Below are 18,898 nucleotides of genomic sequence, written 5' to 3'. Positions count from 1 at the left end.
GAAGGACATGGTGAATTCAGGGAGAACCACACAGACAATCCTTTGGGTAAATGTCCAGACCTATTATTAGAGTCCAGATAGAGATAAAGACACAAAAGTCCAACCATTTTCCAAAGAACACAAATAATTTCCAATCTTGTTTATGTTCAATAAGGAAGGACTTCTACACATCTACTAAAAATTATCATCTCACATGCTTACTATGTGTCACTCTTTTTTAGAGTTTATTTTGAGAGAGACAGAGGAGAGGGGGAACACACACTGGAGGGGCAGAGAGAGAGGGAGAGTGTCTGCACGGAGCCCAATGTGGGGCTCAAACTCACGAACTGTGAGATCATGACCTGAGCCGAAATCCAAGAGTGGACACTTAACTGACTGAGCCACCCAGGCACCCCACTTGGTGTCATAACAAGCCTTCTACAGGTTATCATCTCATGGATTTAACAAGTGCAATACAGATTTACTTGATAACCTACTGCAAATCAGGCGTGTGCTAGGTTCCTGCCCTTCTCTGGGAGATTCAGAACACTGAGGACTCTTGGCCTCAGTATTCTGTCCTCCTTTTGAAACATAAAATTTAAAATCTCCAGCCAGACCTATCTTCTCAGAACAGAGTGGAATTTTTTAATGAGAAAGAGGGCATACAAATTAAGGCCGTATTTTCACTGTTATTTTAATACACAATTAGCATATGTTTACCGGCATGCCTTCTGTTGCACCTGCATGAGAAAACAGGGTTAGATACTTAGAGTACTCAGGAGTCCTTTGTCCTGAGCTTGGCTGGAAGGTATGGTCACCCTTCGACTTCATTTTCTTATCTGTAGGAAAGAAAAGAATCTATATCCGTTTGATGGAGGCATCTGTCCACAGAATGAATGGATCTAATCTTGCTGGTAAGAGTGGAGCGAATTGCTAACCTTCTTCCTGGAGATGTGTCAGCCTCTCACTCAGCAGGGCACTAATTAGAATACTTTTATTAGTAATTTGCTTAAAGGGACTAGGAAAACTAGAAACAACTCAAGTTCAGTAGGCACACGAACTCTTTTCTCATGCAAATAATGATCCAAATACGAAGAAGGGTCGAAGATTTACCAGTCCATCCTGGCAGGATCAACATGAATCCAAAAATCAAGATTCCGAGATGTGCCCCACAAATGGTGTAACTACTCAAAAAACGATTCAGGTCTTTGAAAAAAATGTACAGAAGCAAGAAGCCTAAACACCTTTTTAGGCATTCGATATTTATAGTGCTGCCTCGAGAAAATGTAAGGTTTGATTAAAGAGGGATGATAACCTCCAAGCACACGTTGTGAGCTCGGTTCATTTAAACAACAATTACAGGCACACACCTCTCTGCCGTCTTTCTTTTGTTTTTGTGTTTTTTTTTTTTTTTTTTTTTTTTTTTAGTTTGTAAACAGCAAAAAGAACTGAACATCTAATTTTTGAAATTCTTCTGGCTTTTCTTTCTGACCTTTGGTATTTGTATGTATTGACGATCTCTAAACCATTGTACAAAAACACCTTGAAGTGTCAAGCTTTAAAAATGAGTCTTCTTTTCTCTTTCTCCTGTGCAGCTTGGATTATCTTGGCCTTGTCAAAATACATTCTCTAGTTAGAGGTTGGAAATATTTCCCTCCTGGCTCCAAAGTATTGATTTTCTTCAACACTCAGCTCTGTCAGTCAGCCGAAGGGGTGAAAGGTGAAAGTTCATCCAGCACTGCTTGGCTTTACCTTCCTATTAATGTCATGCCCTTTCCACATTTGGTCAGTTTATGTGATCACCAATCATACAGGACTGGGACTGCCCCTATTTTCCCTATAAGGACACACTTAAGCCACCAGGAGACGTTAAAGCAATTCCTGGGATGGACACTGGGCATCTGAACAGGGCTGAAGATGTGGCAGTCAGTTCCCTTCATGTCTGTCTATTTCTGAAGGAAAAGTATACTGCTACCTGATGACTGGTTCAATTTAAGCTGTTCTACATTCTTATGTGAAAAGGTAAAGAAGCACATTCGCCACTTGTACATATAACCCTCTCTGAGCGACGATGACCTGTTTTGTTACTCTTGCTTTTTCTGAAAACCAATTACATCCATTACCCCAGGGATTCAAATTCAACTCCAAACCGACTATTAAATGAAATTAATTTAATCATCTCCGTCCATCGCCCCCCATCCATGGCAGTCAACCACGTCATCAAAATCTGACGGAATAGAATACGGTACAATTCACAGTCCGTTTAGGAGCAACTTGAGGTAAAGATAAAGGAACATGCATGCAATTCCCTTGCCCAAACCACAGAGGGTGCTGTTGAGTTGTTTCCCTCACACTTTGGAAGTGTCTTTCTTCCTTCTGGACTGTTCTACTGTCCTTTGTGACAAGTTAGCCTTTCCTGAAGCTAGCTCTCCAGGGAAGTGAATAATTACATAGAAATAGAAGGCTTAATTTGGTACCCGAGTAGGCGGGGTGGGGGGGGGGAGGGGGATATGGATTTCAACTGAGAATGTTTAAGAAGAGTGAACAGTGTTTTTAATGAGAAAAACAATCTTCAGTACAATTCAGTTTTATTTAACACACATATGTACACAGGGGCGTTCAGCACATATAGGATCTAATAAGTGGCAATGTCTTGAGAGGCAGACATTTTAATTCACTCGCTGTACACAGTTCAACCACTGCATTTTAAACTACCAGTGAAGCCACGTATGTCTCCACACGTACAAGGATGGGTCCAAATACAGTGCCACCGAAATCAACAGAACACTAAAAAGCATACGCTGGGATGACGATACAAAGTTTACCTCAGTGCTGAGAAGTCTAAGCTGCGATGAAGTCTGGGACTAGAGTTGTCAAAATAGCCAAGGGGAGATCTGTGTTAACAAGAATGCAAATATTCACTCAGCAGTTAGAGATGTCGAGCCATCCAACATCATCCACCCAAGTTTTCTAAGAGTGATGTTCTACTGGCCAATGATGTTGGCTGTCTTTGCAGGCAGAATGTGGGACAGGCTGGCCCATGCTCACTGCCCAGACTGTTTTTACCCCAGGCCCTCACGGCTCTGCTTTGTTCCATTTCTGCGGAGTGGTCCATCGTGTATTTGGTGGCCTGCCTACCATCTCACGTCTTTTCCCCAGTGCATTTTGTTTTACAAATCTCTCTATTCTTTTACTTCATCATTCCGAAACAACTTTGTAGTCTAGAATAAATTAGTCCCTATTTTAAGTTTACCAAGTAAACACGTGCTGGGTATCGAGAAGACTCAGGAGCCCGCTGGAAAAACCACGTGCCCCTTTTGTTTACCTCAGGTTTCTCTATCTATATCGAACACAACAGCATATTCACCAGACAAATAGAGCCTACACTGTATATAGTTCTTTGTTTCTTCCTTGGAAACTACATATATAATCTTTATAAATACAATGTACATGCATGTGGCATAAATTCACTTTTGAAAGAACACCCAAAGTCTAAAACCAACGAACAGGAGAGGTTTGCCACCAATGGAAATAACGTACTTCGTATCAATAGGAAAGAGACGTTCCGGTGGTCTTAATTTCTTAACATGTTCTTTAAAAATCTGTTTCAGTAACAGATATATCTGTTCCTGGACTGTGATCCTTTTTTTTTTTTTTTTTTCCCCCTAGGTTACATAAACTCTTGACAATATACGCTTTTCCAATTAAATGCTCCCATTATCATTTTGGTTCCTCTGTAAACTTCGCATATTTTCTGTGAATAAATCATTTTCTGTGTTTGCACTTAATAAACCATTGTGCCCACCTAACCAACCAATCAACAACCAACCAAACAACCAAATCCCCAGCTATGTACAGATCAAGATTTGTTAGGAGCAATTCATACAAGATATTATTTTGTGGATTTTTTTTTCCATTACTGAGAATCAGCATAATTTGACATAAGAAGAGAGCAACCCAGTGAAAGCTTAGTTGGAAGTGTAACGAACACCCTCAGTGCAATGTTTGCTCAAATTATCTGAGAGCCCTCACATTTTCTACATACTCCTGAATGCTTGTGTCTTGGGTACCATTTTTCTGGGATACTTGTGTAAAAGAAATGCTGTCTTAGTTTTCCTTTAATTGATCAGTTCAAAGGCTGAATTGTAACTATTACATGATAACTGACATAGGTCGTAGGCATGGGAACTGTGGGTAAGGTTTCTGGAGGGAAGGGGTAAGGTCTTTCTTGAAAGGACCTCTAGCAACAGACACAAGGGACTTCTTATTTAGGTATATGCTACGCTTCCAAACTCGATTCTTTATTATAAAAGTCCATTTAAGAGGTTATAGTGACTGGATAATTATATTAACTAGATCATAAATAGTGATGATTTTTATTTTAAACTACTAAATATATTATTAAGCAGGATATGGGCATTTTAGAAGGCTGTCTGGGAAACTTTTTTTTCTGTATTTTTTTTTAAAATATATTTATTTTCTCAATGATCTCAAATCTGTTAGGTGTTAATCAAGAAGCAAGGGGTTAAACCCTAGGAAACTGGATTGAAGAGCTTCTTAGCAATCATGGGGCAAAAAAAAAAAAAAAAAAAACAACCCAACCATGTAAACACAGAATCTTTTTGGTAAACAATAATGTATTTTAGGAAATCCAAAGGGAAATAACTTCGCTAATTAGGACTGCCACATTACGTCAAAACCCAATGTCAAACGACCAGGGTCAAGCAGCACTTCAGAGGTGGGGTTTAGCTCTAGGAAAATGCTGATCTGGGCTGGGAATGCAATCACAGTGCTTACTGATTTGGAGGCTTCTGGTGCACCAAGCCACAGGGGTGCTCCTAGGGACCGCGGGCACCCCCCACCCCCCAGGGGGGAAAACGACCTAATGTCCACACAAGGGCCGCTCCTGCAGGGCGGGGTGTGCATGCCTCTGGATCACAGGGGACACGGGCGGGGGGTCCGCCCCCCGAGGACCGTGTGGAGGTGACACAGCCTCGGCCGCGCCCCGGGGTGACACTGGCGTGGCAGGCACTGAGGAACGATCCGGGTGAGTAAGGACAGAGGAGTCTCGGCCTCCAGAGTGGACGGGGCTCGGATGCGGTCAGGGCAGCGGCCCCCAGCGCTAGACCATGAAGCGGTGCTCCTTCCCGTCGTGGGCCATGAGGATGACGTTGCGGTTGGACGTCCAGATGAGCCGGGCCAGGCGGAGGGCGTTGTGCGAGCCGGGCGAGGCGGGCTGCACGGGCGGCACCTGGTAGGTTTTGATGCAGCGCAGCTGAGGGGCCGAGTTCAGCATGCCGATGCTTCCCAGCAGCGACGTGTTCATCTGGGGGGACACGGGGACACGAGAGCACGCGCGTCACTTACAGAACCCTCTCCCTTCCCTGCCGCGCGGCGGGGTAGAGTGACTCACGCCTCGGGTCACTCTCTGCCGGCCGCTGACTCCGGCTCGGCTGAGAGTCTGTTCTCAGCCCGGGCGGGGGAACCCTTGCGATGCTGTTACCGTGAAAGCATCCGCCCACAGGAATTTCACTCCGTGGGGAGCACCCGACAGCAGGAAAGGCCAGCAGTCTTTGAGGAGGGGGCTAAATTCCCGATGGTAACTGAACAGGCCCGACAGTCTCTGGCGATGGTGGGCCCTTCCCGCGTCGCCACGGTGCTCACCGCAGCCGGGAAGGACAAGTCCACCCAGACTCGACTGGGGACTCACGGCTTGTTCAAGGAAAAGCAGCAAAGTGGGCACGTTCCTGGATCAAAGCTCAAAACGGAACCCCCTCCCCCCTCCACAGGTACCCACACTTCCCTCCTCACCTGCTTTCTTACGGAATTCAGTCTCTGGAAATCTCTAGTTCATTTCCAAGGGGAAACCGAGAATCAATTGCATCTTAACACTGTATCTGTGGCTCACTGTTTCGCTGCCACGCTGAAGGCAGAATTCTTTTAACACTTTATTGGCCATATGTTTTTAATCAGCTGATTTGCTTTTGGGTGGCTTTTGGGGATCGGATTTGAATGTTAAGTTCTCTTAATCCGTCCACATTGGTGAAAAATAACATGGAAATTACGGCCCGTGAACAAACCACGCGTTCCGGTCAAAGTGTGAATACTAAATGGCGGGTATCTCAGGGAGCCTGAGTGACGGGGTCAGAGGAATCCGGTAGATTCTACATACTACTTGACGTCTTTTTAATACACATCTTTTGTGCTATTGCAAATCACACGGAAAGCGTAGAGCACGTAAGAAAAGAGGTCTCAAAAATATTAGTCTTCTTTGCACTAATTTTCATTTCCAACTCTTCTCTCCAGTATAACCATCGTCTAAACGCAGAAGATTCTGGGGTTTTTGTGTGAAGCATGCAGATTATGGACACAAATGCTTGACACACGAAACCTTGGCAAATCCTAGGACATTTAAGATGTGTTATTGCTGATATCATGCTCTGCATTTGGATCAGTGCAAAATATAAGCCATTCTTTTTTCTGGCCCTTCTCAGCAGCACGATGGTGTCAGAGGGCGTAAATCATGGCATCTCTAGCAGGATGCATGCAGGCTCCACTGACATTTTCACAATTTAAATCATCTTGAGTAATAACCCTTTTAAGATGACTAATGTTACTGATTTTCCTGCATTAATAATAGTGCCGAACACAACACAGAGGTGAAAAAAAATCACTAGTGTACGAGGTCACATTTTAAAACCAAATGTATGGTTATCATTAACTCTTTCTGTTAAAGTTAACATTTAAAGTCAGACAGTACCTTACTGTCCTTCTCCAAAAACTTCTTTCCTTGCTTCCTTCCCTTTTCCCAAGAACTCCATACAAGACAAAAATCAATGTCTTGTTGCTTTCTGAGGGTTCCCAGATATTTTATATATGAACAACGGTGGTGAGCGTGATTTGATGGCTCTCGCTTGTACAGAAAGTAACAGTACATGATAATTGAGTTCTTTAATAGAACAGATCCAAATGACCCAGAAAATTGGTGGTTAAAATTAACTGGTATCAACAGGCATACTGTGTTTAAAAAAAAAAAAAAAAATCTCATTTCTCAGTTGATAAATAGCTACAAAGGAGTTTTCATCCTTTATGGATTTTCTATGAAAATATGGATGACGCCTGAGTTCTGCTGGTGGCTCAAAATGCTAAGGGTGCCCAATAGGCGCGGACACTTCCTTATTTTTACTTCTTTCCTTCAAAATTTAGCCACATAGAAGAATTGGGTTGAGGGCCAAAGAGAGAGGGAGAGAGTACCTTACAGAAATGCTACCAATGGAAAACTTCAACGAGAAGTCCATCATTGCGCCTGGCATCTCCTTCTGAGCTGAGCCATCCCATGAATGACTGATAAGCCATTTGATAAACTGATGGATAAATGCCTTCGGAAGGGTCACACAGCCTTCCTGCGGTGGAACAGCTGAATGAAATTCCACACGGCGCAGCACTGTTACAGGTGCGTGCCCCTGGAAGGACGAGGACCTCAGGTTCACTCTATCGTGCTGTTCCTCAGACCATCCTTACCCTGTGACCTCTTCTGAAGACAGATAACCTGAAGTAGGAAGGGTGAGTATTCATCTTCCCAATAAGCTCAGCCAAAGAACGCTCACTGAGACAACGAACCATTTTGTTACTGGATATTAGTATTTTCTTGACCAGTGACAGGCTTACAAACTATGGGAAAGGGCAGTTTGAGCCTCAAATGAGTAAAAACTACCTGGGATTAGAGTATTTTTTTGGTAACACTGGATTTTTTCTTGATTACAAGGACAGTAAATACTCATTGTGGAACATTTAAATAATAAAGAGAAGTAGAAGAGAGAAAGCAAAAATCCCCCCAAATCTTACTTCCTAGAGACAATCACTAACATTCTGGTAAACTTCTTTCTAGACCTCCAAATATATGTACACTTAAGAGGCAGATTTAAGGAGTTTTATGTAAATAGGCTCGAATTAAAAGGCAGTTTCACAATCTGCCTTTTTCATTCAACAAAACATTGATGCTAATGGCCACAAATTTATAGCATCCTTTAAAAAAATTTTTTTTTAATGTTTATTTATTTTTGAGAGAGACAGAGAGAGACGGAGAGAACGTAAGTGGGGGAGGGGCAGAGAATCCAAAGGGAGACACAGAATCGGTAGCAGGTTCCAGACTCTGAGCTGTCAGCCCAGAGCCAGACGTGGGGATCGAATGACATCATGACCGGAGCCGAAGTCAGACGCTTAACTGACTGAGCCACCCAGATGCCCCTACAGCACCCTTTTTAAAGGGCTGAATAGTGTTCCATTCTATGATGGAATACATAAAAATAAGTGAAACCACTATCCATCTAATTTATTTTTAGCATTTCTGAAAGAGGATATTCACTAGTTGGAGGATAGTGGTGAAATTTAGGTGAGAGAACCATGGCCGTATTTGATTTCATTACTCAATTCCCTTTGCTCAAATGTGAACAGATACCCTGACATGAAATATTCAACTTGGAGGAATATGTAGCTGGAGAATCAAAGGGCTTAGAAGGCTGCTTGATGACATCATTCAGTAGCTGAGTTTGTAAATAACAAAAATGCAACGTTGGTTTTTCCCTTCCCTTTAGAAAGAATGCTTCACCAAACCAGTCCCGTGAAGATTATTTTCTGAACACATAGAAACACATACAGATGTAATTCATCAAAACAGGAAGTGTTTTAATGCAATTCTCAGTGTAAGTAATGCTGCACACAAACCTTTTACTAAGTCTCACTTGAGTAATTATCCAACCGATATTTCTCATTAACACTCATTTCTCAGCAAAGATTTTAATAGCTCATAGCTTTTGTAAGGTCCTGTATTAATAAGACTTCATTAAGTTTTCAAAATATATTACAGTACATTTACTGGAATAATATAAAAGTATCATCATACATCACTAGAACTAAACAATATGTATCTAAATAAATCAGCAAAGCCTATTTTGGGAAAGCAGTGGGAGATCCACCATTGCTTTCTGGACTCCCTTTAATTCAAATCAACCCCCCTATACGTATACTCTGGAAGAGGTTTTATTGTATTTTCTTGATAAAAGCGGACATGTTTCTGTGCTTTCCGCTTAAATTTCAAGACCAAACTGGGTATTAATTTAAGACATGGGTTGCATTTTCCATCCTGACATTGGGTTTAGAGGCAAAAAGACCTGCGTGTTGCCTGAGCAGTCCCCGTGCTCTGTGCGTGGGACACCCACGTGTGCGGACAGCACAATGAGCGTGTGCACCAAGGAAGTGCGCTGTGGCCCCCCTGTGCGCACCGCCACACGCACAGGCACGGGTTCAAGTGTCCTCGGCAAAGCCCAGAGGCAGCAGCAGGAGCCCGAAGAGGGGAAGTGGAGGATGAGAAGAGGTATCTCGCAAAGTACCATCTCCGTAATGAATGATCTTCAGCTCTGAGGTAAGAAAGGATGCTAACCATAAATCCCTCAGTGCACTAGGCAGGAATGTGGATACAAGTAGAAAAAACAAAAAAAAATCAAGGAAGGGATGAACATATCCAAACAGAACCTTGAGTCGCTAGATAAGGGAAAAAACATTTGTCACGCAGAAATTCAGGAAAATATCGGCAACAGCTGCAAATCTGGCGAAGGTAGGAGGTGTTCCTTTATATAACAAATTTCACGTTCTGAGGAAGTCACGTTGAACAAAACCAAAAAGACTTGTGTTTGTTTATTCCAAAGAAGAAAACGTGGACAAACACAAGGTCCTTGAAAGCAGGGACTTGGGACTGGCTGACTCCGTACCCCTGAAGCACTGGCCAGCACCCGGCGCTTTGGTGCCCAGGAGATGTTTTGAACGAATGTGGAGCTTTATGTGAACACTCGTCTGGGATTCCAAGGGCACAGGGAAGAGCAGAAACTGTGTGTCAAGGTACAGGTGGCATGCAGAGACCACCGTGTGGAAAACACACTTGGTGGGGAAACCCTTTAAGGAAGCACTGGTGCGAGGGTCACTCTACGGACGCCTAACGGGCTCGCCGTGGGGCTGCTGTCAGCGCTAACCACGGGTCCCACGGTAGCCACTGGGGGATACGGGCACCGGGGAGGCCGCCGAGGAAGAGAGTTTAATAGGAGCCAATTAAGATGCGGGAGCTATATTCTGGGAGAAAAGGTAATGAGAAAACAAACTGGAAAACGAAATTAAATGAAGAGTAGGGAAAAGTCTGTGACAGATTTGGAAGTTGTCAAGGTTTAATAGTATGTTGTGAATTAAGCAATTTATTGTATCTGTTTTACATTTTATTAGCTATTGATTTTTTAAAAACCATCGTCAAGTTGTGCTGAAGTCTTATTTAAACTTTAATTTTTTTTTTTTTTTTTTAGCTTTCAAGGCAATAAACTGAATCTCATAAAACATACGTGCATCTTAGGAGAGTAAAGGTAATAACAAAATTTTAAATTGGCTTTTCGTCGGGGAGGGAGTTGGTAATGTTTAAATTTTTTTTACCAATTATCAGGAGTAAGGTAATTAAAAAGATGGAATGGAGATTAATTTTTGAGGATAAAACAAGTTCTACTGTAAAAATTAGGCGCTCAAAGTTAATATGCATTTTAGTCACAATTAAACATAGGCATCCTCATGAACGGCCACTCAATGATCTCGGGGTTTTGGTTTTTTTGTTTAAAAATTTTTTTTAATGCTTATTTCATTTTTGAGAGGCAGAGAGGAGAGAGAGAGAGAAAGAACCAGCAGGAGAGGAGCAGAGAGACAGGGGGACAGAGGATCCAAAGCGGGCACTATGCTGACAGCAGACAGCCCGACACGGGGCTCGAACACACTAACACGGAATCATGACCTGAGCCAAAGTTGGACACTTAACTGAACCAGCCAGGTGCCCCGATACTCGGGGTTTTGAAAATGTTTTGATAGTTCAGGAATGAAAAGCATTATGTGGGAAATTCAGAACGCAAACAGAGATGAGATAATATAAACGGGATATGAAGCTACTACTCGCTGCCTTCTCCCTGGCCTCTGCCCTGCTGGGGTTGCCCGCATCCTTGGGCAGCACCTCCCTGGCCCCGTGCCTTTCCGGCCAGGCCCCCAGGCACGCCGTGCCCTGGCTTACCACTGAAAGGCTGCTCCTGCTTTCTCTCCCTAAATACCCACTCTGCCCTCCTCTTACCATCCAGCCTTTACTCAGCATGACCCTGTCTCAGTTCGGGTGTCACCTCCTCTGTGAATCTGTCCCACAACCTTATTCTCAGGCTCCCCTCTGTATTGTAACTGCTTGCTTATTTACAGACTGCAACCCCCGTGAGAGCAGACCCCACCCCCACCTCCAGATTGCTAATTGTATTCTCAGCGCACCCTGCATGCTGCCATGTAGCACATAAGCAGTCAGCAATAATATGTGATATTTGTTGAAAGAAGCGGGGAGGGCGGGCAGAACAGGAAGCCTTACGTAGCAAAAGCAAACATACAGTATACCCTAGGACCCTGTAGCATCTACACGTACCTGCCAGAAAGAAATGTGGCTGTCCGTATTTGAGTAGGTGGCAAGATATCGTCCATCAGGAGCAAAGGCCACTGCAGTGATTGGTCCCTTGTGTCCATGGATCGTCTAAGATAAAAGTCAGGGTCATTAACGGTCTGCATTCCACAGAACTGTTACACATGCAAATGCATTCAATGTTGAACAAGTTATGCCATGGAGATTAGATACTGTTATGATCCTTATTTATAAAATTAGGTGAGAAAAATAGGAAAAGCAACCAAAGTTCTCCCACTGATATATCCAAGGGCTTTCTTTAATCTTGTTCTGAAGAAGCTACCTGTCTCTGCATTGGGAGGACAGCGTGAGTCCAATGGAAAAGCATATATTAACAGGCGAACCAATATGTTAATTTACTTATGTCCATTAGAGGGAAGAATTTTACTTAATTAGGAACCTCACTCATCTGAAATGAAAAACAATCAAAGCTGCATCGTAATATCCCTCTTCTTGAAGGAGTTAAAAACTATAATTTCAACCCTTAATAATTATACATTTTTCATGTTTTACGCTTCATTTCCCACCAATAACACTGGGCTTAAATGTACTTGGCTACAATTAGTAAACATACATACACGTACCTGTTGGGAGGTTTGAACACATACAGAAATCAAATACTATTACAAACAAGTTAACAGGGATCATTTTGAGCCTTTACCAAATAGCTATCATTGATTTAACCATGAACTGAAAAAAAAAAAGGGAGTTGTGTTTTAGACTACATCTATGATGAAAGGTCTTTACTAATAAAAAAATTATACTCAACTTTAATGATATTGTCATTAAAAACACTGACATACTAAGCAAATTAGCATAATATTGTATTAATGTCCTTTCACTCAACTATGGAAGATCATACCTCGACCACATTAACCAATATTCAGTCTGCTTACGAGCTGTGGGTTGGTCTCCTCCCTCTGTCTGGAAAGGAATGGGGAAATATGTTCTCTTCAATGGAGACACTACTAGGAAGGTTGATCTCCATCTATTTTTTTTAATGTTTTTATTTTATTTATTTTGAGGGGGGGAGGGGCAGAAAGGGAGAGAGAGGATCCCAAGCAGGCTCCACACTCATTTTGGAGCCCGGTGTGGGACTTGATCTCATGACCCTGAGTTCATGACCTGAGCCAAAATCAAGAGTTGGACACTTAACCAACGGAGCCACCCGGGCACCGCCTCTTTTTTAATGAACAATTGTGAACCTTGAGTCTCAGTGGGAACATCAGGCGCATTATGTAGCTCAGCCCCATATGTGTGGTAAATTTCAGTAAGAATTTTCTTATAGTTCATAGCTGAGTGACTAAAAGGAGGGAAGGAGGGAAGGAGGGAAGGAGGGAGGAGTGGGGATACAAGCCCATTTCTCAGTGCTCTTTGGATTTTGTTCTTTTCTGTCACTAGACTTTCAGGGCACTGTGGGATCCAAAATAATGCCCGGTTTTCAACGCTCAGAGAAAACATGTTATACTGCAAAGCCCTGGGCTTCAGGCTGGCAGAGAACACTGCTCTGAGTCAGGCTGTCTGGCTTGCCTTTGGGTTCTACTACTTACACACTGAAGGATCTAGGGCAAATGATGTGAGTTACTTAACCTCAGAGTACCACGTCTAGAAAGCAGGAATGATGATGATGTTGATAATACCTGCCTCAAAGAGCTCTGTGAAGATTCAATGAGTTACTATATATGTAGCATTCTGTGCAATGATGGCATATAATAAGGATCCAATAAGTAATATTAATGTTTGTGTTACTCCTCCTTACTTAAAGATGACAGACATTTGAAAGGTGCTAAGGGAGTAGATCTTAAATGTTCTCATCAACAAAAAAGAAATGGTAATTACGTGACAAGGCGGAAGTGTTGGCCAATGCTATGGTGGTAATCACTTTCCAACATATAAGTGTATCAAACCATCACATGGGCACCTGTAACATCTACAATGTCATATGTCAATTATATGTCAGTAAGCTGGGAAAAAATGATAAGACAAAAGTAAATAATCACAAAACTGGATTACTTGAGTATACAATTTAATGGGGAGGGGGGGAGGCCCTTACCATATATCCCAGAATCAGTATCAGCTAGCATGCTAAGGTAGTCTAGAAACAGATTTCATCTCATTAAACATTTTATTAAACAGATATGGTAACTATCCATGGTGCTAGGCTCCTAATGTGGTGCTAATTGAGCAACAAGGTGAGCCTGCTGAATAATTATCCTGCCACCTACCCTAAAATGAAAATTATTGCGGAAGAGGGTAAAAAGTTAACCAATTAAAAGGGAAAAAATGACCGTTCTCACTGACTAGGTCAATTTACTGAGATCACTGGAAAGCATCTTTAATTGGTTTTTAAAATCAAGATTCAGTTCTGCTAAAAACCTGAAATTCTGTGGGGCCACTTTAAACCTATGTCATGGTTAAGATAGTAAAAGGCCTTGCTTTAAGACAGAGGTTGCAAACTGAAGACCCTTAGGTTCAGCCTAATCTGAAACCAGATTGGAGATGTGTTTGGCTTGGGCTGAAAAATGTTTTTTTTTTTTAATTTTTTTTTTAATGTTTATTTATTTTTGAGACAGAGAGAGAGCATGAACGGGGGAGGGTCAGAGAGAGAGGGAGACACAGAGTCTGAAGCAGGCTCCAGGCTCTGAGCTGTCAGCACAGAGCCTGACACGGGGCTCGAACTCACGGACCGTGAGATCATGACCTGAGCCGAAGTTGGACGCCCAACCGACTGAGCCACCCAGGCGCCCCTGAAAAATGTTTAAAAAGTTTTATGAGCTCATATTCTAACTCATCAGATATCACATAAAATCAAGATTTCTGGCCTCTCCTGAAAAACTGAAAGCTCTGGTGATCCTGGGCCTTTGTGTGCATGTGGCCACGAGAGACAGGGATGAGCAGAGGTGGCCCTTCAGCCTGGACACTTGTCCTCCCTTTTACCAATTCAATTCCTCCTGTGCTGCTAATGCCCACTGCCTGGCTCCCTTATTTCCTGCCCACTGTCTCATGGAATTGAGTGCTACCCTCCCATTAACAAAACTTGATTCAAGGGGATGCCTGGGTGGCTCAGTTAGTTAAGTGTCCGACTTCAGCTCAGGTCACGATCTCGCGGTTCGTGAGTTCGAGCCCTGCGTTGGGCTCTGTGATGACAGCACAGAGCCTAGATCCTGCTTTGGATTCCGTGTCACCCTCTCTCTCTGCCCCGATCCCGCTCATGGTCTCTCTCCGTCTCTCTCTCTCAAATAAATAAGACATTAAAAAAATTTTAAGAATACTTGATTCGAAATAGTTTCTTCCACAAGAAACAAAAAGTATTGGTGAGGATGTGGGGAAAAAGGAACCTTTGCTACAGTGTGGTGGGAAATGGAAATTGGCACAGCCACTATGGAAACCAGTATCTCCATACTCCTCAAAAAATTAGAAACAGAAATACCATATGATTCAATAATTCTACTACTGGGCATTTGCCTAAATTAAAATACCAATTGAAAAAGATATATGCACCCCTATGTTTATGGCAGCATTATTTGCAATAGCTAAGGTATAGAAAGCAACCTAAGAATCCATCAATAAATGGATAAGGAGAATGTGGTGTATACAAACACACACACACACACACACACACACACACACACACACACACGAATATTACACAGCCATCAAAAAAAAGATGAGAATGTGTCATTTGTGACAACATAGATGGACCTAGAGGGCATTATGCTAAGTGAAATGAGTTAGACTGAAAAAGACAAATACTGTATGATTTCACTCACACATGGAATCAAAAAACAGTATGACCAAACAAAAAAGCAGCAGCATCAGATCTGTAAACACAGAGAACAAACTGACGGCTGCCAGCAGGCAGGGGGTGGAGGGATGGGCAAAATGCGTGAAGTGGGGGGTGGGAGATCCAGGCTTCCAGCTACGGAATAGATATGTCACAGGAATGAAGCGCACAGCACAAGGAGTGTAGTCGATGATGCTGTGATAGTGGTGTGTGGTGCCCGGTGGCAGTTATGCTTGTGGTGAGCACGGCATAATGTATACATTTGTGGAATCATGATGTTGTACGCCTGGACACGTGACATTATGCGGCAACTCTACTGGGAAAAAAAATCCAAAAGGCCAAAACAGTTACTTCCATGCTTCCGGGGTCCTGGTATGCATCTAAAAGTGTGAGTAGACTAAAGGCTTCTCTAAGAAAAGCTGGCCCTTCCTTCGGGGCCCCCAGAGCCCTCTAGAAGTGCATGACCCTCCTCCTGGCTTTTGGGCCCCTAACACTCAACACAGAATGCTAACCCCGCCTCCTTCAGATTAGCATCTCTTCTTAATCAGCGACCAGTGAGTTGGCAACAGTGAAGTGGCCATAAACCGGCAGGTCCGAAGGAGGTCCCAACCCAGTGGTCACATTAATGTACCTCTCTGTGAGATGAGGTTCGCCCTGCGGTAAAGGCAGAAAGCCAGACACACAGGCTCCTTCAGAAAAGTGTTCACGAAACCGTTTTCACATAACTCCTTCTACTTTTACAGAGGGCTGCTATTTAAAACATCCACTCCAAGATTACTTTGTGTCAGCTGAGGACATCCTTCATTATGTTATCCAGAGTCTCTAACAGAAGATCCTGTGAATTAAATGTCATCTTGGACTGTTCTGCCAGTAAAATGTTTGTCTTTCCAGATAAATGTTGTTGCTTTCCTTTCTCATGTAACAATAATTACATAATTGTAACATGTCCTTGCTTTACTGCCAGGAAGTCCTGAGCTGAACGCATGCCCCTGCTGGGTGCAGGGGGAGGGGGGGATCAGTACTTTTTCTGGCACTGTTCTGTTTCCATGTGTTGTTGTTGAGGCCGCCCTGGATACTAAGCTTCATTTGTTAGTTTCCTTAGTCTGGGCAAAGGGGGACTACACTGTAGGTCAGCGCGCGCGCGCGCACACACACACACACACACACACACACACACACACACACACATACATGGTAAGACACTGTTGAGTGCCCCGCAGGGTATCTTACAGGAACCTAGAAGAAACCACGGAGTGCTGCCTGCAGCATCCGCTTGGAGACCCGTGGTGGGCAAGTGCCACTCAGGGTCCTCAGGGAAGGAGGGAAGTGAGTTCATTACAACCTCAGCCTAAGAGGTGCTTCAGAACCTCGGTGTAATGGAAATGATGCCATTGTCTTTTGTTCAGAATCTCTGAACTTCTCAGATCTGTGCAGGCAACAGCTGAATGGACTTTAACCTCGCTTCCTTCCGGCAAGGGAGATGTAGCTGTTTGGGGATCACAGGGAGCCAGTGAGCGCTTGGGATGGGGCCCACCCAGTGGCTGGGATCTTAAATGCTAAACTGTACAGAATGCTTCCCAAAACAACAGGTTTCAAAATAAAAGGACGCTTGGTCTACTTTTTATATGCGAATGGGTATCATGTCTTGTTCTATTCTTTAGTCAAAAGAAATTGCTGTCTTGAAAAGACAGAAATGGAATATAAAGAAATTAATCTAATTCAAGAAGTGCTACGAACAATAAAAGAAATCAAACAATAACCCCTGGCAGGAGACAGTGCTGAATTGGTAAACACCCCTCCGTTTTTCTTACCGAAGAAAAGGAACTGAGAGGCAGGATTAATAATAATGAGGAGTATGTGCACTGGCCTAGCAGTTTTAACAGGCAGTCGCAGCGTACTCCTCGAAGAAACAGAATTAACCGCCCTGCACAGAGGAGAAGAGGCACACATTTCACAAATGATTCGGTCAGCATCAACGGGAGCTAGGACTGTCTAGGATACTTTAAAATTGCGCTTTACAGGGTCTGTCTCTTCCTGGAGTGTTTTGGATATTTGGCTTTCAAACAACAAGTTTGCGAACTGATGCCGAAAGGTAGCACTCCATCACACCCACATGAGGGACTGAACAAGACCAAAGAGAACATTTTGTATTTATTTGCAGGTTCACCACTTTTTTAAAGGGGGGAGGAAACCCAACCACACAAAATACTTTCCTACTTTTGACATAAATTGCGAAGGAAAGGTTTCCTAAAGTAGGTGAAGTTGTGTTATCGTGAGCACCGTAAGAAGGGAAAGGTTTTTGGTTTTTGTTTTGTTTACGAGGGAAAGGTTTATGAAGTTCGGACCACGCACCTCATAGGAAACGTCCTAAAATGACCTGGAAAATAAAAGAACCTGGACAGCACTGTCACAGCCTCACCCAAGATCTGTGGGACGGAGAGGGAAGGGGACCGCGTTGGCTGTAGGCCTCTGGTGGGACCGCACGGTGAGCTGCAGATTCGGATAGGCAGTTGTGGGGCTCTCGGTCCGTTAAGTGCCTGACTCTTGATTTCAGCTCAGGTCATGATCTGCTGGTTTGTGACACTGAGTCCCGTCTAGGGCTCCACACTCAGTGATACTGGTATTCTCTCTCTCTGCCCCTCCCCGGCTTGCATGCATGTGTGTGCACGGTCTCTCTCAAAATAAATAAAGAAGCTTAAAAAAAAAAAGACAGTTGTGATTTGGGGGTGCCTGAAAGGTCTACTGAGCTGGAAGTATGTCCCTAGTTGGCTGCACGTGGTCTCTGACATTTCTACAAATCCAATGAAGCTCTTGGCTGAGGGATTTCCCCTAGAACGTGCTCTGGTAGAGAACAGGGTGAACATGCTTTGTTGGGGTACAAACATGGCGGAGATCCTCAGTTTAAGGGGACCCTGAAGGAAGCGTGTGTGTGGAGACAGGAAAACAGGCTGGAGGTGAGCCACACAGTCAGGGAAGTGAGGATCCGCCCCGAAAAGAAAAGGAGAGTGATATCAAAGGCTTACAAATACCTACACGTTCCTGGTGTTGGTTCTTAAGGATAACAAGCAATGCCCAGGGTGGCTCAGGACACGTTCACCTCTGCATCCAAAGCACCAGCCCCTACATTTGACGTCTCTTACAGACGGTGCCAGAGTCAGAAAAGGGCAGATAAGGACAGAGGGCCAGGGTCTGACGCGCAGGCCTTTCTGACATCCCAATACAGAAGGCCACTGATTTCATGGCTGACTGGCAGGGAGGTAACAGCTCAAGGCCAGGAGAAGACGAAGACATCACTGGGACTGACAGCTTGGTTTGTTACGCAAGGCAAAGACTCATCAAAGAAGAGCCATTTCAAAAGAGTTAAGAAGTTAAGAGTTAATTACACTGGAGAAAAAACTCCCTCTTTCTTTTCTCTGAAGCAACCAATCTGCGAAAATGTTATTATATATTTAAGGTTCAAATGCTCAAGGAAACAAAAAATCCAGGCAGAGTATGCCATTAAACAAAAAGTTTCATCTATGACCACGCAGAAGACCCAAGTAAAATTTAATTACTGCTATGAACGAAGCCTTTTCCAGCCTTTTTGTGTGTGGGCTCCTAAGGCCATGTGATGTTGCCAAGAA

General features: G+C 43.4%; 1 protein-coding gene across 5 annotated transcripts in view; it reads right to left on the bottom strand.

The window, feature by feature from the left end:
* Positions 1–4,447: 4,447 nt before the first annotated feature.
* WDR7 (WD repeat domain 7) overlaps positions 4,448–18,898 on the bottom strand; it is a 353,450-nt gene continuing 338,999 nt past the window's right edge. For all 5 annotated transcript variants that reach the window (XM_060613943.3, XM_060613948.3, XM_060613944.3 and 2 more), the window contains 2 exons: positions 11,459–11,563; positions 4,448–5,305 (listed from right to left, as the gene is read on the bottom strand). In XM_060613943.3, coding sequence (XP_060469926.1) covers positions 5,102–5,305; positions 11,459–11,563 — 309 coding nt within the window. In that variant the 3' untranslated portion in view covers positions 4,448–5,101. The remainder of the gene's footprint in view (positions 5,306–11,458; positions 11,564–18,898) is intronic.

The sequence above is a fragment of the Panthera onca genome, chromosome D3, assembly GCF_046562875.1.
Source record: "Panthera onca isolate mPanOnc1 chromosome D3, mPanOnc1 haplotype 2, whole genome shotgun sequence".
Classification (NCBI taxonomy): Eukaryota; Metazoa; Chordata; class Mammalia; order Carnivora; family Felidae; genus Panthera; species Panthera onca.
The sequence above is the reverse complement of the archived record's forward strand: the minus strand, read 5'-3'. Positions and strand labels throughout refer to the sequence as shown.